Below are 25,268 nucleotides of genomic sequence, written 5' to 3'. Positions count from 1 at the left end.
CACTTACTCAAGGATTGCAACTAGGTGTTTTTCTCATTGGAGAAAGGATGCGGAAAGCTCACAATTTGCCGAAAATTTTGAACCCCGGAGGCCTGTCAGGTTGGCACGGCCGTCCAACTTTAGCACGGGCCGTGCCACCTTTCTAGTTCTTGTAACTTTGATTTTTCTTGCGTTTCCTAGTCAATCTCGGACATTTACCTACAAAACAAAGAGAAAATAACAGAAAACAAAGAAAGCAATTAAATTAGTGGGTTGCCTCCCACGAAGCGCTCTTTTATTGTCACTAGCTTGACAAAAATAAGGATAAAAATCCTTAAGGTGGGTCACTCAGAGTGAAATCAGCCACTACTTCATTTACTTCTCCGGTATTATAGATTTTAAGCCTTTGCCCATTAACTGTGAAGGATCCCGTTTCTTCCGAAATTATTTCAATCGCCCCATAAGGGTAGACTGTGCGAACTTGAAAACGACCGGACCATCGTGACCTCAGTTTACCGGGAAAGAGCTTTAGCCTAGAATTAAAGAGTAGCACAAGGTCACCGCTTTTGAAGTGCTTCTTGACGATTTTTTGTCATGCCAATTCTTAGTTCTTTCCTTATAAATGCGGGTATTCTCATAGGCATCTATCCTAAATTCTTCTAGCTCGCTTAATTGAAGCTTTCTTTTTTCACCGGCTAAATTGGGGTCTAAGTTGAGGTTTCTAATTGCCCAATAGGCCTTATGCTCGAGCTCAACGGGAAGGTGACAAGATTTCCCATACACAAGTTTAAAAGGGGTCATTCCAATGGGAGTTTTATAAGCCGTTCGATAGGCCCAAAGGGCATCGTCAAGTTTACTTGACCAATCTTTCCTAGAGGTTGAAACAGTTTTTTCAAGGATAGCTTTCATTTGTCTATTTGAGACCTCCACTTGTCCGCTAGTTTGGGGGTGATAGGGTGTCGCAATTTTGTGCCTCACTCCAAGTTTTTGCAAAAGTTTTTCAAAATGTCTTGAAATGAAGTGAGACCCTCCATCGCTTATCACAACCCTTGGCACTCCGAACCTAGGAAAAATGACTTTTTTAAACAGTTTTATAACAATTTGTGCATCATTAGTGGGGGAAGCAATGGCCTCAACCCATTTGGACACATAGTCAACTACTACCAATATGTATTGATTCCCGAAAGAGGAGGGGAATGGTCCCATAAAGTCAATACCCCAAACATCAAAAATTTCGACTTCAAGGATGTTGTTCAAAGGCATTTCATTTCTTTTAGTAATACTACCGGTGCGTTGACATTTCTCACATTTAGAAATAAAGGAATGCACATCTTTGAAAAGTGATGGCCACCAGAAACCAGAATGAAGAATTTTGAAAGAAGTCTTTTGTGTACTGGCGTGGCCACCATAAGAAGAGGAGTGACAATGAGTTAGAATACTACTTACCTCGTTTTCAGGAATGCATCTCCTGAAAATCCCATCTGAGCCTCTTCTGAAGAGGTAGGGCTCATCCCAATAGTAGTGCTTGAGATCATTGAAGAACTTCTTCTTTTGTTGGTAGCTTAACTCAGGCGGTAGCACTCCTGCTGCAAGAAAATTAACAAAATCTGCATACCAAGGTGTGTCAGTTTGTGCCAATAAGAAGAGTTGGTCATCCGGGAAGGAATCATCCAAGGGTTACTCATCCTCATTGGTCTCCCGAAGTCGGGACAAGTGGTCAGCGACAAAATTTTCTACACCCTTTTTATCTTTTATTTCAAGGTCAAATTCTTGGAGGAGCAAAATCCATCGGATAAATCTCGGTTTGGCATCTTTTTTGTTTAGCAAGTATTTTATGGCCGAGTGATCTGTGTAAACAATGATTTTTGATCCCACCAAGTATTGCCGAAATTTGTCAATGGCGTAGACAACTGCTAGCAGTTCTTTTTCTGTTGTGGCATGATTTACCTGTGCCCCATCTAGGGTCTTACTGGCGTAGTATATGGCATGCATCTTTTTTTCCTTTCTCTGACCTAACACCGCCCCAACCGCATAGTCACCTGCGTCACACATTATTTCAAAGGGCAAACTCCAATCTGGTGGTTGTATGATTGGGGCAGTGATTAGTGCTTCTTTCAACCTGCAAAATGCCTGCAAACAAGCATCATCGAACACAAAGTCTGCGTCCTTAAGAAGGAGGCTTGTTAGTGGTTTAGTGATTGATGAAAAATCTTTAATGAAACGGCGGTAGAACCCTGCATGTCCTAGGAAACTTCTAATTTCTTTGACTGAGGTAGGAGGTAGCATTTTTTCAATAATTTCGATTTTTGCTTTATCTACCTCTATACCTCTGTCGGAGACCAAGTGTCCTAGGACAATTCCTTCTCTTACCATGAAGTGACATTTCTCCCAATTTAAGACTAGGTTCACCTGTTCACATCTTTCCATAACTTTTTCAAGGTTAGTCAGACAATCATCAAAACTAGATCCATGCACAGAGAAATCATCCATAAAAACTTCCATTATTTTTTCAACAAAGTCAGAAAAAATAGACATCATGCATCTTTGAAAAGTAGCAGGGGCATTACAAAGACCAAAAGGCATCCTTCTATAGGCAAAGGTCCCAAAGGGGCATGTAAAAGTCGTCTTTTCTTGGTCATTAGGGTGAATGGGTATTTGGAAAAATCCGGAATAACCATCTAAGTAGCAAAAATGTGAATGCTTAGCTAACCTTTCTAACATTTGATCTATAAAAGGGAGAGGTGTAACACCCAGTTTTCCCAATATACAAATTTCTTAAACATTTATCAGAGTAAAAACCATAAACGGGATATCACATAGAAACGTAATCCAAAAACAGTTAAATAATAATTTAACTTCCACATAATATCTTAATTTAGCAGCGGAATATTAGTTAAGAAGTCATAAATCAGTTTGGCACGTAGGCCCCATCAAAATATCTCAAATGAGTTAGATCAACTTAACAAAACATAATAATTGTTCAACATCATAAAACATAAACATGATAGTCACGTAAGAGAATGAAGCATGTATAACATTAAACCCCATCCCGTTACGTATCAGAGCGACCTAGACGACACAGTGAAGGCAAGGCCAACTCACGAAAGCAAACTGCACACTAAGCACGATCACCTGCAAGTTACCCATACGAAGGGCAACATTTTCAAGCAGAAGGGGTGAGATTTCATAACAAAATAACATTAATCAATGTAATTACGAATCATAAATTAACATCATAATCTTTTCTTAACAATTTTGCATAATTGCTAAGCAGTTATCACGTAATCATATATTCAATTATCATAAACAACATAACATATTTGATAAACACTTATCACATAATCACGTAATCAATCATTATCAACAAGGCATCTTAATCATGACACTGCTCTTAGACTCCTTATATGCATGTGGTACCAATCGTCATCATAAGTATTAATATACTTTCATCGTGCGGAGGACAAAGCTCCTAATAAACGTGCGGAGGACAAGGCTCCTAATAAACGTGGTGAGGACTAAGCTCAATGATATGCTATGCATGGACTCTTAACAACAAAACACGTAATCATCGTAATCAACATGCATCCAATAATTTGGAGCTAAATGTCAACTTATTCATTACATACAATCATCATGCACTTAGTTAAATAACAGCAGCAGCAGCATAATCAAGTTACATAACAGAATGATATCATTATATCAATAGCAAATCATTTGCATCATAATTAAACTTCATATCTTACACAATTGCACAATACAATAATCATGTTCAATTAATGACAACCTGTCTTAAAGGCTTTACAGATTGCATTAGACTTCATCATTAGGTTTCATTACCAATTAGGGGTTCACTCTTGGTCAAAACGTGCGACACAGATCGCACTACACTCAAACAAACTACATTCTGGGCTAGCTCGCGAGGCGAGAGTTCTCACTCGCCATGGCGAGTACCACTCATCTCCCAAACTAATGTTGTTATGGGTTCCCTCTGATCCTACATTCATTCCTAATCAATACTAGGTATGTTCAGGCACTCAAAGGCACTCAAGGTCCAACTAAAAAGGTCGAAACACAAAATCTAACATGCTCTCTGCCTAAGCTCGCGGGGCGAGAAAGGGTTGCTCGCAATGGCGAGCTGCATCACACAACTCGCGAGGCGAAGGGCATTGCTCGCCATGGCGAGTTGCACCAAACAACTCGCGAGGCGAAGGGAAATGGCTCGCGTGGCGAGCGATGAACAGAAGCACGGGCAGACTACGGGTTTTCTCGAAAATCCAACAAACAACATGGTTCAAAGCCTAATTCTGATTCCACAATCCATCCTAAACATGTTATAAGGTTAAAGGACGGTTTCTACATCAATCTAATCAAGTTTTACCGTTTGATCATCAATTTTTAGGGTTTTGACCTAATTTCCAAAATTTTCTAAATCAATCCTAACTTTGTCATTTAATCATCAGAATTACAACAATCAACGTTATTGAATTATTAGTCTCACCCTTACCTTGTTTGAAGAAAATCGCAGGACTCTTCCTTGGTTTCTCTAGACTTGGCTTTTTCTCCCTTTTTCTCCAAAACAGTCGTACGTACAATGTTTTTCTAAAACTAGGTCTAACCTTTATATACCTCTTCTTAATTACTTATCTTATCTCACTTTCTCCCCCAAAACTATCTAAAATATCAAAACAGCCCTCAACTAAATATTTTATATTATTTTCAAATCTTTATTTTATTTAACAATAAAATAATTCTCACATCCTTATCAAATCTTCCAAAACTCACAACTTATCACGTCATCGATCAAATCATCAAAACATACCAAAATCATGCATATATTATATAATTATAATATAATCACCTAAACTCGATTAAATAAACAATTAAACGAAAGTGGGCGTTACAAGAGGGAAGTGATCTTGACGGGTTGCTTTATTAAGCTTCCTATAATCAATACACATTCTTCAACCGGTGACGGTCCTAGTGGCAATGGATTCATTTTTATCATTTTTAATAACTGTGAGACCACCCTTTTTAGGTACAACTTGCACGGGGCTAACCCATTTGGAATCAGAAATTGGATAAATAACACCTGCATCTAAGAGTTTTAAAACTTATTTTTTCACAACTTCTTTCATATTAGGATTTATCCTTCTTTGATGATCAATGGAGGGTTTATAGTCTTCTTCAAGAAGTATCCTATGCATGCATAATGAAGGATTTATTCCTTTAATGTCGTCAATGGTGTACCCTATAGCTTTAGGATACTTCTTGAGGACATAAAGTAACTTTTCAGTTTCTACTTCATCGAGGCTTGCATTTACAATAACAGGGTAGGTAGAGTTAGGGCCCAAGAATTCATACCTTAGATTTGATGGAAGTGGTTTAAGCTCTACTTTCGGTGCCTCCTTGGGTAGAAGTGCTGGTTCTTCTTTTACTAACTCCTCCACACTTAGACCTTCCATTGGAGGAGTTCTATTCAACAGCTCTTCATAAGCTTTTGCCTCACCTTCCAGTTTTGTACCTGCATTGTTTACCAAGCATACTTCCAAACCATCATGTGTAGTTGATGCTAAAGAGCACTCTTTCACGCAATGGTTGATTATGTCTATCATGCAACAAGAGTCTTTAATGGAAGGACTTTTCATTAGTTTAGCAAGTTCAAATTCAACAGTCTCTTTACCGACATTAAAAGCAAGCTTACCCTTTTTTACATCAATGATGGCTCCTGCAGTAGCAAGAAAAGGTCTTCCTAAAAGAATTGGTACTTGGTTGTCTTCCTCCATCTCCATTATAACAAAATCAGCGGGGATGTATACCTCTCCTACCTTAACGGGGACATCTTCTATGATTCCAGCTGGATACTTAACAGAACGGTCCGCTAGTTGTAGGGTCATCCTTGTCGATTTAAGTTCCCATAATCCCAACCTCTCGTAAAGGGATAAAGGCATTAGGCTGACACTGGCTCCTAGATCACACATAGCGTTCTTCACTACTTCTGACCCTATGACACAAGGCATGGAAAAACTGCCTGGGTCTTTAAGCTTTGGTGGCAATTTATTTTGGATGATGGCACTGCATTCTTCTGTAAGGTTAACTGTCTCACCTTCCTCATTTTTTCTCTTTTTAGAAAGGATTTCTTTCAAAAATTTAGCATAGGTAGGCATTTGGGTTAAGACTTCGGTGAAAGGCACATCAATGTATATTTTGTTCATCATTTCTATGAACTTTTTAAATTGCTCATCTAGCTTAGATTTGGCAAACCTTTGTGGGAAGGGAATTTTTGGCTTAAAGGGAGGTGGTGTGTTTTCCTCAACTCGTGGTTCCTCTCTTTCTGCCCTAGTTTCCCTAGATGGTGGTTCGCATATCTCTTTCTCGCTGTCATTGGATTTGGTTCTCCTTATGGGGTCTTCTAGTGGCTTGCCACTCCTAAGTGTAACAGCATTCATTTTGTTGGGGTGGTCAACCTTATGAACTACTTGGGAGAGCTGAGTTTCAGAAGTTTTGTTGTGAGAGGAGATGGAGTCTATCTTTGTTGTGAGAGTAGCAAGAGAGTTGCTCAAAAGTCTAGTTTGGTCCTTAAGCTCTTGGAGCTATTCGGATTGTTTAAGAAAATAGTTTTCCATTAAAAGTTCAATGTGAGATTTTTGAACAACTCTTTGGCCATTCTGAACAAAGTTTAACTGCTCAATACTACTTAGTTTGCAATCGATGCTAGAGTGACTAGATAGGCCACATGCTTCACATGGAGGTGAGAAGGTAGGTGTGATAACACAAGTACTCATGCGATCAAGTCTTTGAGATAATGCATTCACCCTGGTAGATAGATAGTCAAAGGAAGAGGTTTCGTCCATACCTGCCTCTTTTTTAGAGGGTGAAGGATTGATGATTTCTTTCTCTTCCGTCCATTGAAAAAGGTTTAGAGCCATGTCCTCAATCAAGGCATAAGCTGTTGTGAAATCGTTGTTCATTAGGGCACCACCTGCAGCTGCATCAACAGTCAATTTAGTGTTAGATGTTAGACCGTTATAAAAGGTGTGGATGATTAACCATTTCTCCAAACCGTGATGGGGACAACGTCTAAGTATTTCTTTAAAACGCTCCCACACATCGAAAAGAGATTCCCCGTTTTTTTGAGTAAATTGGTAAAGCTTTCCACTAAGTTGGGCGGTTTTTGATGGGGGAAAGAAGCGGCAAAGGAATTCTCGTCTCAGTTGGTCCCATGAGGTGATGGAACCGGGCTTTAAAGAATTGAACCAATTGCTGGCCCTATCTTTTAGAGAAAAAGGGAAGAGATGTAGCCTAACGGCTTCTTGGTCATCTTTGCAAGTTACACCAACTCTCCAAAAGTTTGAGATATGTAAAGTTGGATCTTCAGAGGGTGATCCAGAAAACTGGTTTTGTTGTACCAGAATTAGTAGTGCAGGTTTTATTTTGAAGTTGCTACCTTCAACCGTTGGGTAAACTATAATAGTGCATGGCTCATCCGAAGAAGGGATCGAATACTCCTTAAGAGTGCATTCCTCAACCATGTTATCTATTATTTTTATGCTACCCAAGAAGTCAAGTGTAGGAAAAGAAAGAAAGAAGAAGGGAAGAAGAGGGGGAGAGAAAAGAGTTCTAATCACAAAGAAAGAGTTAATCAAATTAGTTTACTCCCCGGCAGCGGCGCCAAAAACTTGATGAGATAAAACCGCAAGTGCACGGTCTTACCTAAGTAGTATGAAAAGAGTATCGTTCCGACAAGGAGTAGTTTAATTTAATTAACCTTTGGAAATGATTAGAGGAGAAAAGAATTGTAAGTTTGGGGTTTTCAAACGGTTGAAAATTAATATAATAAAAAGAGCCTTGGGATCGTTGGTTTCATCTAAATAACAAGTCCTTCTCAAACCAAAACTATAAGCTTATAATGTTATGTTAGACCTAATTTCTCAAGACAGTTTCTCTTATGTTCCTCTAGCAACCAAGCCTATTTCGCTGACTTGATTACTATTAGATTTTGGTTCCTCTAACAACCAAGCCTATTTCGCTGACTTGATTGATATTAGTTCCCTTGAAGATCGAAACTATATGTCTCAAAGATTGCAAAGCCTATTTCGCTTACTTTGCAATCCTTGTCTAAATTCACTTGTTCGAATATCAAAACTCCACTTTCGTTTTATGAATTGATATTTGGAATAATGGATAAACAATTATCAAACCCTCCACTTTCGTTTCCACAGTTTGATAATGGTTGATCCATGTTAAAACGGTGAATTTAGATAAGAAATTAGCGTTACATAAGATTAAGGCTTAGAGTTTGGTTTGATTAGGATTATGTCATTTAGAATTATCCAACAATCCCAAGAGAAGGAGAAGTCTACTCACTCATGTTCATCATAGACATGGGGGAGAAGCGAGAAAGCATAAAGGTAAATGACAAGAAAATAAAGGAAAAGAAAAGAACTTTAATTAGAAAAGCAATTGTCACTTATTGAATTCCAAGTAAAGATGAATATTTGTGATGGATGGCTACTCTATTTATAGCATTCATTCGACTTAAAATCTAAGCTATTACATTCAGGCTAAAAATAGAGTAGCTTAAAATCTAAGCAAAAGCAGCAAAAGGCACTCTGGATGGTGGCACGGCCGTGCCAAGGCTAGCACGGGCCGTGCCAAGCTTCTGAATGTGGGGGAGACATATTTTTGTCTCTCAATCTTCATATTTTTGCATCCAATCGGCTCCAAGTCCCTTTCTTTTGCTCCAAGACTCAATCCATCCAATATTCATTCCTGAAATAAAATAAAATGCAATTTAAAGTAAACTATCCTAAAAAGAAAATAATAATAATATAAAATAAAATAAAATCTAATTAAAACTAAACTAAAAAGCATATAAAAGTAAGCAATAAATGACTCATCAATAGTCAATACCTTCTTGTTGGTTGTAGCCTTGAGCAACTAACCTTGCTTTGTTTCTGACAACCTTACCTTCTTCATCAAGCTTGTTTCTAAAAACTCATCTAATTCCAATGATGGTTTTGTCTTGATTATTTGGAACTAAGTTCCAAACTTTGTTTCTTTGAAACTGAGAAAGTTCCTCCTTCATGGCCTCAATCCAAGAGTCATCAAGAATGGCTTCATTGATTGACTTGGGTTCCATTTGGGAGATCATTGCCATGTTGTTATCTTGAAAGGACAATCTGGTTCTTATACCATCAGTTGTGCTTCCAATGATTTGATCAGCAGGGTGATCTCCTACCATTCTCCAGCTTCTAGGTGGACTTTGAAGAGATTGATCCTGAACATTCTGATCATCTTCTTTCTCTACTGTACTTACAGTATTTTGAGAGGGAACATTCTGAAATGTTGGTACCTCAGTGTCTTCACTTTCTTTAAGTTGAGAATGTTCATTATATTCATCAAATATGATATGCATACTAATTTCAACTGTCTGGGTTTTTAGATTGTACACTCTATAACCTTTAGAAGTTGTAGAGTATCCTAAAAAGATAGCTATATCTGATTTAGGATCAAACTTACCCAATTTTTCTTTATTGTTCAGTATGTAACAATAGCAACCAAATATGTGAAAATAAGATATGCTAGGTTTAATGTTTTTCTAGAGTTCATATAGGGTTTTGTTAAGAACCTTTCTTATAGAAACTCTATTCAAAATGTAACAAGATGTGTTAATGGCTTCTGCCCAAAAGTAATCTTCAACATTTGATTCATTTAACATTGTTCTAGCCATTTCTTGCAAGGTTCTGTTTTTTCTTTCAACAACTCCATTTTGTTGTGGAGTTCTTGCACAAAAAAAATTATGTTTAATACCATTTTCATCAAAGAATGTTTTGAAGGATGCATTTTCAAATTCTCCTCCATGATCACTCCTTACTGTAATGATATTAGAACCTTGTTCATTTTGAACTATTTTGCAAAAGTTTTGAAATGCTTCAAAGGATTCATCTTTATGTTTTAAAAATAGAACCCATGTAAATCTGGAAAAGTCATCAACAATAACAAAACCATATCTTTTGCCATTTAGACTTGCAGTTTGAACTGGACCAAAGAGATCAATATGAAGGAGCTCTAAAGGTTTCTGAGTTGAAATAAACTCAATAGTTTTAAAACTACTTTTTACTTGTTTACCTTTAACACATGCTTCACAGATCTTGTCCTTTTCAAAGCTAATCTTAGGCAAACCTCTAACTAGATCAAGTTGAGAAAGTTTAGCAATGGTTTTCATGCTTATATGACATGCTTATAAGATTACCTATAGTACCTTTACCTCTGATTTTACCTTTGTCATTGTTTCCAAATGTCACCAGTCCTCCATCCTTCTTTTCAAAGGTTAGAAAAAATTTCCTATCACCTGTCATGTGCCTAGAACAACCACAATCCAGATACCATGGTTTTGTTCTTGCACCCTGAGGCAGGACCTACATTTGACAAGATAAAAATTTTAGGTACCCATGTAATGTTGGGTCCTTGAGGGTTAGTTCTTCTAAGAGATCTTTTCTAAAAGTAACATTCTGTCTTTTATGATCAGATTTGTCACAGTAGAAACATATCTTCTTAGCCTTCTCAGCCTTTTGTGAACTTTCTGATCTATTGAGATGAGAACGTTCTGAACTAAGAGAAAAATTACTTTGTTTAATAAGTTTTTTCTTAACATGGCATACTGATTCATCATGTCCATACTTATCATAAAAATAACATTTAATTCTCATTTTAGTCTTAGGTACAAAATTTTCAATGATTTTGTTTGGATCTTTAAAGCCTATACCTGATTTCTTAGCACTTTCATTTTGAGATCCTAAGATGTTTTGAAAAGTTTCTGTAGATTTTATAAAACCTGTAAGATCCTTTTTCAATGTTTCAACTTCCTTTTTCAAAAGTGTGTTTTCCTTTTGTATGTCAGAAGGTATGGAAACAATGATTTTTTGTTTTCTGTTTAGTTCTCTTTGTTTTTCTGACATTTCAAAATGAGAATCTTGCAAAAATTTTATGGTCTTTCTAGACTCATCATATTTGTTTTGAAGTATTTCTTTTTCTTCTTTTAACTCAGAGAGTTCCTTGATTAAAGAATGACATCTATTAGTTAAGAAGTTTGAATCATATAAGAGACTATCTATTTTATTTTCAAGATCTTTATATAAAGAATCAGTTTTATAGATAATTACCTCTTCCTCATCATCTGACTGAGCCATCAGTCCCATGTCTGTGTCTCCATCTTCTAGAAGATCTGATTCTTCCATGTCATCCCAAGTGATCATTGCCTTCTTCTTGAAGGGAGGTTTTCTTTGAACCTTCTTGATATCAGGACATTCACTTTTGTAGTGTCCAGTTTTGTTGCATCCAAAGCAAGTGACTTGACTTTTGTCAGCTTCAGTTTTGGTGCTAATGTTGGTATTTGGAAACTTCTTTCTGATCTGATTTCTTCTCAACATCATTCTTTGAATTCTTTTAGAGATTAGTGCAAGTTCATCTTCAGCTTCTTCTTCATGAACTTCTTCTAACTCTTGTGGTTCTTGCACATCATCATCAGCTACTGATGAGCTTTGCTGAGATGCTTTCAAGGCAAGTGTTTTCACCTTCTTCACTGGTTTGTCTCCTTGAAGTACAACTTCATGAGCTCTCAGTGAACCAATAAGATCTTCCAGGTTCATAGATTTTAAATCTTTGGCCTGAGTAATTGCAGTGACCATAGGTCTCCACATATACTTGGAAGACATCTCAATATTTTTCTGATTCTATCATGAGTAGAATATGCATTTCCAAGAGATCTCATCTCATTTACTATTGTAGTAAATCTAGCATACATCTCATCAATGGTTTCATTTTCACTCATTTCAAAGACTTCAAATTTTCTAACTCCAATGTCAATTCTAGTTTCTTTGACATGAGATGTACCTTCATGATGTATTTTTAAGGTATCCCATACCTCTTTAGCATTCTTACATTCATCAACTCTTTCACTTTCTTCCATGGTTAGTGCACATGATAGAAAGAGTCTAGCTTTAGAGTTTAACAATACCTGAGCTTTTTCATCTGTTGACCATGCACTTTTTTCTTTGATAGCTCCTTCTTTGGTTGTTGGAACAAAATCTCCATCTGTGATGACTGTCCACATATCATTGTCTTGAGATCTGAGAAAGAGTTCCATCTTGCCTTTCTAGAAGTAGTAGTTTGATCCATCAAAAAGTGGTGGTCTGTTTGATGATCCTCCTTCAGCTATGTACGTGACTTTAGACATACTTCCTGAATCTTTTCTCTAACACTTGTTTAAGTGTTGAAACCCTTAGAGCCTGGCTCTGATACCAATTGAAGTAGATAAAATAGTCACAAGGAAGGGGGGTTTGAATTGTGACCCTTTAAAAATTAAACCTGTAATTTAAAATTGATTCTCAAGTTGAAACTTGGAATGGTTAAGTTAAAAGCAGACTTCAGAACGTTCTGATGTCTGAGTGCAAAAATAGTTTAATAAAGTAAATGTGTTTGTGTGTGTTGTGTATGCAGTAAGTAAAGAGTATAGGGAAGAGAGAATAAACACAGAGAGAATTTATAGTGGTTCCCCCAATGTGGGTTAGTCCACTCCTCACAATCTTGTGAGAGTTTCTACTATGATGCTTGAGATAACCTCTCAAATCCTGCACCTTACAATCTTTGTTCACCTGAACAATTACAATTCTGTATTCTCTAAGTCTCAGCAGGCTTGCACCTTGTTGCTAAGTTAACCACTTAGACTTTTACAACCTTTGCTCAAACTAACACTTTAGTACCCCTAAAGCTAGATGAGACTTTGTTACAATTTGTATGGAGGTTGAATGTTTGTGAATCAAACAAAGGAGAAGGAAGAATTTATCTTTCAGATAACAGAGAGTATTGATTTGCACTAAGTAAACGAAAGCCTTAGAGATTGATCAATTTCAGCTTTGCAAGAGCTTCAAACAATCTTTGTTGTTTTCTTGTATGCTTTGCAATGGTGCAAGTAATGATGAGCCTTTGATCTCTATTTATAGAGTCTTTGGGCTCATATAGCCGTTGTAAGGTGACCAATGGTGTTATACCACGTGTCCTGGGCCCCACAAGCTTTTACTTGAAAATCTGGGTGAACATTCTGAACATCAGAATGTTGTTGTGTTCCCAGGATGAACATCAGAATGTTGCTGTGTTCTTCATCAGAATGTTTGATATTCATGATGTTCTTCATCTGGGTTCATCAAGGTTAAATATCTGATGAGTTTCTGGGTCCATCCAATACGTGACATGAGATTTGTTCAAGTTTTATCCTTCAAAAGTTACTTCTCCATATGCATCAAAAGTTGCTTGAAAAAGTAGGATAAAGTTGATTCAAATCTGTCTTGGATTTGGTGCAGGAGAGAGAGAGGATAGTGGATCTGCAATCTTCAGGCCCATGCTTCAAGGAGACTTGCTTGATTCATATCAGAGTATACGTTATCTCTGATGCAAGATCTCCTTTTGCTAGCTTTTCCATCTTTCCACCAACTACACTGTTCATGGCTGGAAGCATGTGCAGAAGTGAACATTCTGATCTCAGAATGTTCCATTTGTTCCTACTTTAGGTTGATTTGTAAGAATTAACTTTTAATGTAATCAAACCTAATAGTAAGATACAACTGAAGTGCAGTGAATGCATCATCTAGGACAATATTCTCTTTGGAATATTCCTAGTACTTTAATGTTCATAGTCTTGGATGAACATTAAAGATCCTTTTGACATAGTTCCTTGTCCATGTCTTTATTTGTTGATAGATCCATGCAGATGTACTTTTCTGGACCTTTTATTCATGTCAAGTGTACTTGCATGCTCTTCATGTTCTTGATGAATTCTGGGTTGCTTATGAACAACCTTCTGAACTATCATCAGAACGTTCTGATCAACTTTCTGATCAACATTCTGAACTAATTTTCTGAACTTCAGAATTAGTTCATGGATTCAATGTCCTTTGATTTTATGCATCTTGGTATGATTCAAACCTTGTTCATGTCTTAGTGAAAACACTCAAGAGCACAAGTTAAATACCAAGGAATTAATCAAAGTCCATTTAATCCTTAATCATTAAAGTTTATTATCTTTAAAATTAATTAGGGATTTTGCATCAACATACACCACCTTTTATAAAACAACAATGTACAACTCAACAACGCTTACATCAACTTACAACTCAACGACGTCAACAACAAGGATGACTTTCAACAACAATGACAGCATTGCATAATTTACTTATGACTTACTTCGCAACTTGGTCAACTATGACACGACAACATTTAACAATGAAAACCATCAACATAGTATGTATTCACATGGTCAAATATACATAATTCATTAATCATCAATCAATCATGTTCTTGGTAAAACAATGCAATCACATATAATCATCATCATAACCAAAAGAATCCACCAAATAGTACGCACGACAAGGTACACAAACATAGATGCGGCTTTAGCCACTGTGCAACTCTCCTCACGAGTGCACTGCTCGCTATGGTGAACTCAAGAAAAGGGTAACTCGCTATGGAGAGTAGAAAATAGCTGCTCTCGGGAGTTTTGACATTTTTCTCACTAAATCCTCATTTTTAAGCTCCCTAATTCCCCTTTTGATCTAACAACTTGCCCAGTCCTCCCTATACATGTCCAGGTACTCAAAACCATCCAACATACGACCTAAAACAACATTTTAAAAATCAAGGTTTCTCTCTCTGATTTTTTCAAAAACTTATCTAAGTCCTTCGATATTATTGAGAATTTTTTTTTATGAATGTATGCATGATTATGCACCAAGAATGGGGAAAACATTGACCCATTATGGATATTATCGGCTTACAGGACTGACTCTTGGTCCAACAATCTTCGTAAGAAAGTTTCATTTGAGTGTAGTTTCACGTGTCAACTTATTTCAAGACTGCTCTTGGTTAGTCACCGCATTACACCCTAAAAGGCCAAGATGGGTTAAAGGTAAATCTAAAGGTCTTCAGCTTCACGGGACACTCATATTAAAAGTAATAACGCCGACACAACTGCTCGAAACGACAGAGTACTACCTTCATGAGCCCTCCACTGAGCAGGGTTATATCACATGTACACAATGTGTAAGACTTATCTTGGTATGGCACTGGGATTATACCCCATCCTATCTTATTGTTTCCCTGAAGTTTGGGTATATGACTTATCTCACCACTCACGTAAAAAGAAAAAAAACACATAGGCACGCATTTCCATCTTTTATTTTTTATTTTTATTTTAAGCAAGTTATAGCACAAGATAAATAAATACAAGTTAGGCTCAACCCTCTTAGGGGAGATCCCTAGTGAAGTCACCATTTCTGTTGCGGTGATTTTTGCAGATCAAGATATTAGTTAGCGTTGACTCACAATTTTTATTCACCAACGAACTTTAATTTTTCCAATGGAAAGGGGGAAAGTTTGAAATAACCCACTATTTTTAGAAGATTTTGGTTCGGGAATTAGTTACGTAAAGGGAAGGTGTTAGCACCCTAAACGTCTGTAGTATCCTACAGGAACCTCTTGATTTTATTTATCTTTTGGCTATAACTTATTTGCTCTAAATAAAAAGGATTAAAGTGATGAGTAAAACAAAAGAGAATTGTTTTTATTTTATGAATTTTTAATTTGGAAGGACAAGTGTCCTTTGCCTACGCACCTGTGAGGGATCAAAACCATGTAGTACATGGTAAAAAGACCGATCGATTTGTTGGGTATTTTTTATTAATTTTGAAAAAATATTTTAAAGGATAAAAGCCAAAGTGGCAAAAATAACATTGATTTGTGTTTTTCATTTTTAATGAAAAAGACTCAAAATATGGTTAAAATTGATTTAAAATTTTATTAAGAAAAGATGGAGAATCAATTGATTGAAAATCAAGGTTTGTTTCGAAAAAGAGTTTTTTGGTTTTTTTAATTTGAAATGTTTTTGTTGTTTTTTACTTTAAGCCTAAAAATAAAGCGTAACAATAAAATGAAGCGTGAGGGATTTTCATAATGACGTTGAATCAAAATGAAACCTCCTTCCCTGGGATTTAAACTAAACCTTATATTTTTTGTATACATAAAAGCAGAATAAATGAATAAAACTAAAAGACACATGCATGATATTCCTTTATTTACATTGGCCCAAAATACATTCTAAATCAATACAAATAAATAAATGACAATAATTTAAAATGCCTATGATGATAATAAGTAGTAAAATAAAAATGCAAGACGAAATAAAAATGCATGGAAACAGGGGGTGCAGAAATAAAAAAAAGGGTCAAAAAACATATGGGTTGTCGATATTAGATTTGGGTTGTTGATTTCATCAACGTTCTTGATCTAATATGGTGAGGAAATAAATAACCTCATCTCCCCTTTTTCTTTCGTTTTTTGTTTTGTTTCTCTCTCTTTCCTCTCTCTCTCTTCTGAAACGCACTCCCCTGTCTCTAAAAGAACAATCGCTTGAGAAAAATCTGGCACGGTTGTAACAATTCGATTTTCTCTAGATTTATTTTTCATTGTTTTATTATGTGGTTATATGTGCTTGTGTGTGATCATTATTCGTTGGGTGCATTTTCATGGGTTTCCATGTTAGAAGGGTAATTTAGTCATTTTGAACTTAAGGGTATTTTGGTCATTTCGCGAGTAAGGGAAAATTAGTAAATTGGTTAGAATTATTTTTAGTGTTTTAGTGGAAACCGTTATTTTACTAAGTTACTAGAGTAGTAATTAGTATTTTACCGTTAAGTAACCGTTAATAGTATTTTATCGTTGTGAGTGTAGAAACATTTTAGAATTGAGTGAGAGTGGGTTAAGTCCACTAAGCTTTAGGGTTAGGCCCATTAAGGGGACATCCTATAAAAACCTTGTCTTAGAGGAAATTTCCACACACTTCATTTTTACAAGATATTTTGAGAGAGTTGGAGAGAGAAAGTGGGAGCAAGAGGAAAAGGGGTAGAGAGTAGAGGAACTTGAAGAATCAAGGATTGGAAGAGAGCTAGGAGCAAAAATGAAGCTTAAGCTAGGGGGATTAATCTAACTAAGGTAAGGGGGTTAGAATTCATCATAATCATTTTTGTGAAATTTTCAATTATTGTATGAATAAGTGATTAAATGTATAATTGATTAATTGTTCATAGATGTTAAAAATTCGTACTCCAACTATGATGATATGTTTGTATGCATGAAATTGATGATAATTCAATTATTGTTGTGAATTTGCATGTTCAAAGTGTGTATGAGTGCTAACTTGTGAATTATGCTCAATTGGGTGAATTATGTTATATTGTTGTTGAATTATGATGAGGACCATGTTCAATTGATGTTGTTATTGCTAAGTGATGTTGTTGTTGATGATTCTTGGCTTGGGTATTCATAATTCATGAATTGGTGATGAGAAATGGGTTGTTATTGTTGAAATGGGTCAATTGGTGAATTGTGCTCATATGTCCTTTGTTTCCATGTTGATTGTGTTTTTGTGAACCCTTTTTGTTATATTGACCTATAAACATTTTCTGGAAACACATTTGGCCATCAGGGGATCAAAATTGGGGGTTTTGGGTGAAAAAGGGTTGAAACCCGTAACATTTTTCTGCAGAATTATGAATGGTCGCTTAAGCGAGCACCAAGCGAACGCGTAAGCGAGCACTCATAAGACTGGTCGCTTAAGCGAGCCATAAACGACCAGGTAAGCGAGAAAAACTGAGCTCACTGGAACTCGTTCACTTAAGCGAACCAGGTGGTCGCTTAAGCGAGCTGCCTTTTTCGAGCACTTTTTGATTTTTAGTTCCAGGTCTTAGGGGGCCAATCCGAGCTTTGTAAAATGATTCTTCCAACTTATTTAACATCTCTTTGGGCTCCTAATTCAACTGGAACAAGTTTTTCTCATTCAAAATTGGGATTCTTCATTTGGTTTGAAACTTGGAATTTTGGGAAATGTCGGTTTTTGTCGAAACGAACTTTTGCGAACTAACTAAGGTTATAAGTTGGGCCTACAGTTCCTATAGACTTAGGCACAGCTTGTAATGTTGGTTGATTGTCTTAATCATGCCAAACTTGGATTTTGGGTGGGAATGTGAAAAATGTAAACTTGGGTTTTCTCATAACGGACTTAAGCTATACTTGAACTAATTTCTAATAGTTGTAAGTGGCTTAAGCTTATGATTACTTGATTGATTAAGACTATCTTGTGAGCTTCAAACTTGAACAAGTTATTTTATCTTGGGTAATATCAATGTTAGCCGGTAGCTACTTGATACAAATTTCACCAAAAATGATTCTTTTAGCAAATTGTCTTAGAATCCCTCGTGACTAGCCTTATTTGTCTAAATGGAGGTGTGTGATGAATTGTAGATGTTGGATATGATATTTGTCCTGAGGTATTGTATTTTTCTCTCTTACTTGGAATAAGGGGAATATTTGAGATAGTGAAATTACATGATGTATGGAATGTTGACTCTTAATTGTTTATGACTGGAATGTTGTATGGACGTAATTTCTTGATAATGCGAATGTTGTGGAGATGATCAATATAATTGGAAGGTGTCCTTTATATTGTTGTGAAAATTGGAGGCAATTGCATTATTGAGTCCTTACTGTATGTCCATGCATCATAGTCATGTTGAGTTTTGTAGTTGTAAAAGGGTTGAACTCTTTTACTTCGGAGATTATGTAAGACGGTTGTGAAATCTTACATACGATGTTTTTGTTGCATCGAATGTGACGACCTTGAGGTGATTTGGTACCACAGGCATTTATGCGTCATAATTAGGGACATATCATTTGTTGCATGAGTCCTAATTGTGAAATGATTGACATACTTGTGGTTGTGATTGGTTGTGATATTTAAATTTGTTACCATGTATGAATATTATGACATACTTGTGATTGTGGGTGATTGGTTTTGATAATTGAAAATGTTATCATGTATTATTATTATCATTGATTAAGTATATGATATTTGAAATGAATTATTCATGTTAACTATTATGTGGATTATGATGATGTAATACTTACTCACAGCGGTTTTGACCGCCTACTAGTCTAGGTTGGCTCTGATCTAGGCGTCTGTTAGATTTCCTAGATTTATTTGCTGGATTTTTATTGTTGGATTTATTATGTTGGAGATTTACCCGTTGTTGGGATTTGGAGATTCATCTATGTTGATGTATTATTTGATTCATGACATGTATGCTTCGAAGTATTCTGGTTTATATCCGCTACGATTGTTGCGATTCTGATGCATGCATGTCGAATTTGAATTTTGTATGATGACGTAGCATCTATTTCTTGAATAAATGTACTATTCGCATGTTTTATTGCTTTAATAGAAATAGAGGGTTACAACGGTGGCCGACCAACAACTTACGGCGGCGCCACCCTGCTGGAGCTTTAAAAATGCCCCCTATTTTTTGAAAAAAAAACCTTTTTTCTGAACTATTTTCCCTTCATTTTGTCGTTTTCAAACTTAAAATTTTCAAAAAAAAAATTATAACCCTAGATCTAATTTTTTTTTTTACAAAAAGTCTACCTTTTGTGTTTTGATTGTGATGGTTTAAATTCAATTTTAATGGTCGATTTTGGGCTCGATTCTTTGCCGGTTTGGGTTGATTTATGTTTGGCGGTTGGTGGATAGGATTTTGTGATGTTGATGTTGTGTTTTGTGATTCGGCTTTGATTTTGGTAATATTTATGGTTGTTCTTGATAGCCGGTTTGTGGGTTTTTGGTAGTTGGGATTTTAGTTTTGCAATTGTTGCAGGTACACATATTTGAAAAACCGTCTCTTTCTGGTCTTCTTTTCCTGATGTTTTTTTGCAGGTTTTAAAGGCTCAAAGATTTTTTAAAATGGAAGTTAGGTTAAATGAGATTGAATCATGTTAATGGCTGATTGAAACACGCTCTTGTAAAAAAGGGAAGAAAGAAAGCTGTCTTGAGACTTGGTGCCTATGATTGTGGCACGGCTGAACCAACAATTTTTGACCTTAGACACTTTTTGGACTAATTAAAAAAAGAACACAAAATAGAAAGAAAAAAAATAAAAATGAAATAAGAAAGAAAACTAAAATAAAATAACAATAAAAGTAAAATAATAACAAAAAAGGTCCTAAAATCGAAACAAAAATGAGGTATTTTAAAATACCTCTCTGTCGAAATTTTCTCTGCAAAGTCAAAGAATATTCCGGGTCAAAGAGCGTGTGAAAGTGAGATCTTACGTAAAAAATTGGGGTATAACAATTAGTAAAAATAATTATTCTCATTAAATCATCAAAATAACCATCTTAAAAATGACTAATTTACCCATTCTCACAAAATGATCAAAATACCCCTAAGTTGCAAAATGACTAAAAAACCCTTCTAGGCAAAAAAAAATCCACTAATCTCGAATAAAATACACACAGAAACAAATAATGACACACAAGCACATATAAACACACAATAAATATATAAAATAATTCTAGCGAAAAACGGACTGTTACAACTCTCCCCTACTAAAAAGAATTTTTGCCCACTAAAATTACTTGAAGAAAACAACTTCGGATACGAAACCCTCATCCTACTCTCCGATTCCCAAGTAGAACTCTCACCGGTTGGTCCAACCCAAAGCACCTTCACCAAAACGTTCTCTTTTTCTCTTAAGCGCTTCACTTTCTGATCCTCACTCCTAACTAGCCAAGTCTCAACTGTCAAATTATCCCTTACTTCCAAATCATAAACTTGAATCACGTGAGACACATCATACACATACTTCCTCAACTGAGACACATAAACACATCATGAAGATTCTGCAACGACAGCAATAACGCAATCCGATATGCTACATCTCCAACCTTATAACCTATCTCAAACGGTCCAACAAAACGTGGTGTCAACTTCCAACACTTCAAAGCACGTCCAACACCGGTTACAGGATTCACTCTCAGAAACACATGATCATCAACCTGAAACTCAATATCTTTCCTGCTCTTATCATGATAGCTCTTATGCCTACTCTGAGATGCTCTCGTCTTCTTGAGAATCATCTTAACCTTCTCTGTCGTCTCGTGCATAACTTCTAGCCCTAACAAAGCACTCTCTCCGGACTCAAACCAACACAACGGCATCCTACACCTCCGACCATACAAAGCCACAAACAATTGCATACCGATACTAGAATGAAAAATGTTTTTGTAAGTAAACTCAATCAACGGTAAATATTCAAGTCAACTGACACCTTGCTCTAAAACACATGCCCTTAGCAAAACATCCAAACTCTGAATAGTCATCTCTTTTTGCCCATCATTTTGAAGATGATAAGCATAACTCAATCTCAATTTTGTTATCAAATCTGCTTGCAAAATCTCGCATAACTACGAAGTAAACACTACACCATTTATCCTCTTACACTACTAGGAAAAGTAAAATTAGGGAGGGAAATTTGTGACGGAAAACATAAAATTCCTCATAAATTTCTTGGTCGCAAAATTTAGTGACGGAATTAGAGAGGGATTTCATGTTTTCCCTCACTAAATTTCCCTCACTAATTTTTGTTTTTTTAGTAGTGTTAGGCAACAGTTGAAAAGCGTTTCCAGTACTATGAAAAGCGTAGCCAAAGAGAATAGAGGACGTTTTTCGAGTGACTCTTATTCGAGCGTCGCCTATTGTTTTAGGGGACGATTTTCTCACTCTTTGGGCACACTTTTATTAAACGTCGCATAAACTCTTTGAAAAGGGGACGATTATTCGGTGCACCTATGGCAACGCTTTTAAGTGTTGCATAAAGATCGAACAATGAAAACACGCGAAAACGTAGCCATAGATTAAAACTTTTTAAAAAAATATTAGCGCCAAGGTTTTGGCTGAACCATGGCTAATGGTTTTTTTTATATATAAAATTCATGGAATTTTTTTTTGTCTATAACTTGAAATCAATTAATTTCTAACATGATAATAGTACTAAAATATATGAAAGCAAAATTTGACCCATCCGTACAAATAAAACAACATATCTTACCCAATACACAGTTGTTTTCAATGATACAAGAGCATTTCTACACTAAATACACACAACAACATACTTTACACATGAAATCACACAAACACAATACTAGATGGAATACCATGCAATCTTACAATATGTAAACCTCGTCACAGACCTATCGGTCTTGATAGGAATACAATGTGCCAACTTCAGCAACCGATCAACAATCACCCAAATCGAATCAAATCCTTTCACAGTCTTCGGTCACGCTCCAACAAAATTCAGGTACAAACAACGGTTGCATCCAACCCGATGGCTTCTGATGTTCAATCTTAGACTTTTGACAAAGCAAACAAGCATATACAAACTTCGTTATATCCTTCTTCATTCCAGGCCACCAAAACAATCTCTTCAAATCATGATACATCTTTGTCGCTCCTGGAGGGATACTCATAATACTTCTGTGACCTTCATCCAAAATCCGCTTCTTAAGCTAAAGTACATCCGGTACACAAACTCGATCATGTAACATCAAAACACCATTCTCATCCAATTTGAAGTCCACACCATTTCCTTGATTAACCAACACCACACGATCCACAAGTTCCAAATCCTCTTTCTAACTATTCTTAATTTCCTAAAAAATGTTACTAGTCAGCTTCAACATTCCCAACTTCACACCACTCGTCGTCAGCACACTAACCAAACTCAAATCCCAAAACTGCTCAATCAACTCTAACTATTTAACCATTAAAGCAATAATATTCAAAGGCTTCCTACTCAAAGCATCCTCCACCACATTCACCTTTCCTAGATGATAACTAAACTAAAAATCATAATCTTTAAGAAATTCCAACCACCTCCTCTGCCTGATGTTCAATTCGTTCTAATCAAATAGGTACTTCAAACTCTTCAACACAAACACGACTGGCGCCATTTATAAATCATGAGTCGGATAATTATTCTCATGCACTTTTAACTGCCTCGACGGATAAGCCACAACCTGACAATTCTGCATCAACAAACCTCCAAGACCTATCGTAGAAGCATCACAATACACGACAAAACATTCCTTCAAATTCAGCACAAACAACAATAACGTTGAAGTTAACCTCTTATTCAACTTAGAGAATCCTTCAATAAAACTCCGGTAATAACCCGCCAAACCAAGAAAACTTCTTATCTCAAAAACAGACGTCGAAGTCTGCCACTGCAACACTACATCAACCTTCGACGGATCCACTGCTATACCACCCATCGAAATCACATAACTAAGAAAACTCACTTCCCGCAGCCAAAACTCACACTTCGAAAACTTAGCAAACAACTTCTTCTTCTTAAAAGTGTGCAACATAACTCTAAGATGCTCAACATGCTCCTCCTCTGACTTTGAATACACCAAGATATCGTCTATAAACACTACCAAAAACTGGTCCAGATAAGGATGGAATATGGAATATCCTATTCATATACTCCATGAAAACACCCGGCACATTAGTGACACCATTAAGGAATATTCAAAGTGTCCATATCTAGTCCGGAATGCAGTTTTGGATATATACTCCGCCTTTACTCGTATCTGGTGATAACCTGACTTTAAATTAATCTTACTGAACACTTATGCCCCAACCAACTGATCCATCAAGTCGTCGATCCTTAGGTGAGGATATTGATTCTTAATCGTAACTTTGTTCAACTGTCGATAATCCACACACAACCTCATACTGCCATCCTTCATCTTAACTAACAACATTGGATTACCCCACAGTGAAACCCTCGACCTGATAAACTGTTTCTCTAACAATTCTTCCAATTGCTTCTTCAGCTCGCCCAATTCCGACGCAGACGTTCAATATGGCGCAATCAAAATAGGACTTGTTCCTGGCACCAAATCAATTGCAAACTCCATTTCCCTCTCTAGCGGTAAGTCGGTAATGTAGTTTGGAAAAAATATCTGGAAACTCTTGCACTATTGGCAAATTGTCAACTCCTTTCTCACTACTTTCCTTCAAAGAACTAAACATCACAAACACACTAGCTTCACCATCCAAATACTTCTTTACTTGCTCCGTAGTCAAGAACTTCCCACCTACCTCGTCTTCTCTCTGAGAATGTTATACTCTTGGTTAAATAGTTAATGTTAACTCCAAAGGATAACATCCAATCCATACCGAAAATAACATCCATTTGCACCAATGACAACGTTACCAAAATAACATTCAACTCAAAATCAACGTTACCAAAATTAACAGGAAACTTAGCACAAACTAAGGAAGTAGTCATCAAGCCATTGGCTAGGGTGTCGATGACCATCCCTTTAAAAAACAGAGTTAAAACCAAATTCAAACGTTCAACATAACTAAGCGAGATGAAAGAATGCGTAGCACCAGTATCAACAATTCCAAACAAAGGAGTACTATTGATAAAATACATATCTCGGATTAGATTATCTGGTTGCTCCACCTCCTCAGCGTTCAATGCAAAAACTCTCCACGCCGCTTTCTTCAGCTTGGTACACTTGGTACTGATATGACCTGCTTCCCCACAATTGTAACAAACAATCTACTTCTTGCATTCAAAAGACTTGTGACCCAACTTTCCACACTTGTAACAACTTTCGCCTTTCTTGCAATCGTTAGAAAAATGTTCAATGCTACCACACTTGAAGCACTTAACTCGTTCGCCACTCGGCTTTGAAGCACAACTAGAATCTATCTTCTTCCCTTTGTCTTTGTTATACAGCTTTCCAAAACCATGGCCTTTCCCCTTCTTGTTGCTCACAGCATTATAATGATTCACCTTAGCCTTCCCAGCGTCATCAAACAGGCGACACTTGTGCACCAAAGTATCAAAGTCACAAATCTCATGAAAGCAGATATACTGATAAATCTCGGGCCTCAATCCACTCTCAAACTTCACACATTTCGACACCATAGCATCCTCAACATTAATGTAGCGACAAAACCTTGATAGCTCCTCAAACTTAGTGGTATACTCCGCAACAGACATGTTCTCCTGGTTCACCTGTAAGAACTCCACCTCTTTGTTGTTCCTCAAGTCATCCGGAAAGTACTTCCTCAGAAACTCACTCTTGAATTTCGCCTAAGACACCACTTCTCCACCAGCCTCAAGTCTTCTCTTAACTCTAGCCCACCAATACTCATCCTCCTCTGCAAGCATATGAATAGCCAATCTAACTTTCTGGTCGTCGTTGGTCACTAGGGCACGGAAAATCCTCTATACACCTTGCATCCAGGTTTGGGCTCCATCCGGGTCAAACCTCGCCTTGAACGTCGGTGGATTGTTTCTCATGAAACGATCTAGCCTCTGTTCCTC

The 25,268-nt window shown here is 36.6% G+C and overlaps 1 protein-coding gene, 1 non-coding gene and 1 pseudogene across 2 annotated transcripts; 1 reads left to right on the top strand and 2 right to left on the bottom strand.

Annotated features, from left to right (window-relative positions):
* Positions 1-313: 313 nt before the first annotated feature.
* Positions 314-7,508, bottom strand: LOC120578196 (uncharacterized; annotated as a pseudogene).
* Positions 7,036-7,142, top strand: LOC120577986 (small nucleolar RNA R71). Its single transcript, XR_005643963.1, has one exon. It is a non-coding gene; the product is annotated as a small nucleolar RNA R71 (small nucleolar RNA).
* Positions 7,509-22,869: 15,361 nt separating the features above from the next.
* Positions 22,870-24,941, bottom strand: LOC120578194 (uncharacterized). The gene is made up of 4 exons (XM_039830552.1): positions 24,548-24,941; positions 24,141-24,466; positions 23,837-24,037; positions 22,870-23,361 (listed from the first exon to the last, which is right to left on the bottom strand). Exons 1-4 carry the CDS (start codon positions 24,939-24,941, stop codon positions 22,870-22,872), a joined length of 1,413 nt encoding a protein of 470 aa, XP_039686486.1.
* Positions 24,942-25,268: the final 327 nt, after the last annotated feature.

This window comes from Medicago truncatula, chromosome 1 (assembly GCF_003473485.1).
Source record: "Medicago truncatula cultivar Jemalong A17 chromosome 1, MtrunA17r5.0-ANR, whole genome shotgun sequence".
Lineage (NCBI taxonomy): Eukaryota > Viridiplantae > Streptophyta > Magnoliopsida > Fabales > Fabaceae > Medicago > Medicago truncatula.
This window is presented reverse-complemented; position numbering and strand designations above follow the sequence as displayed.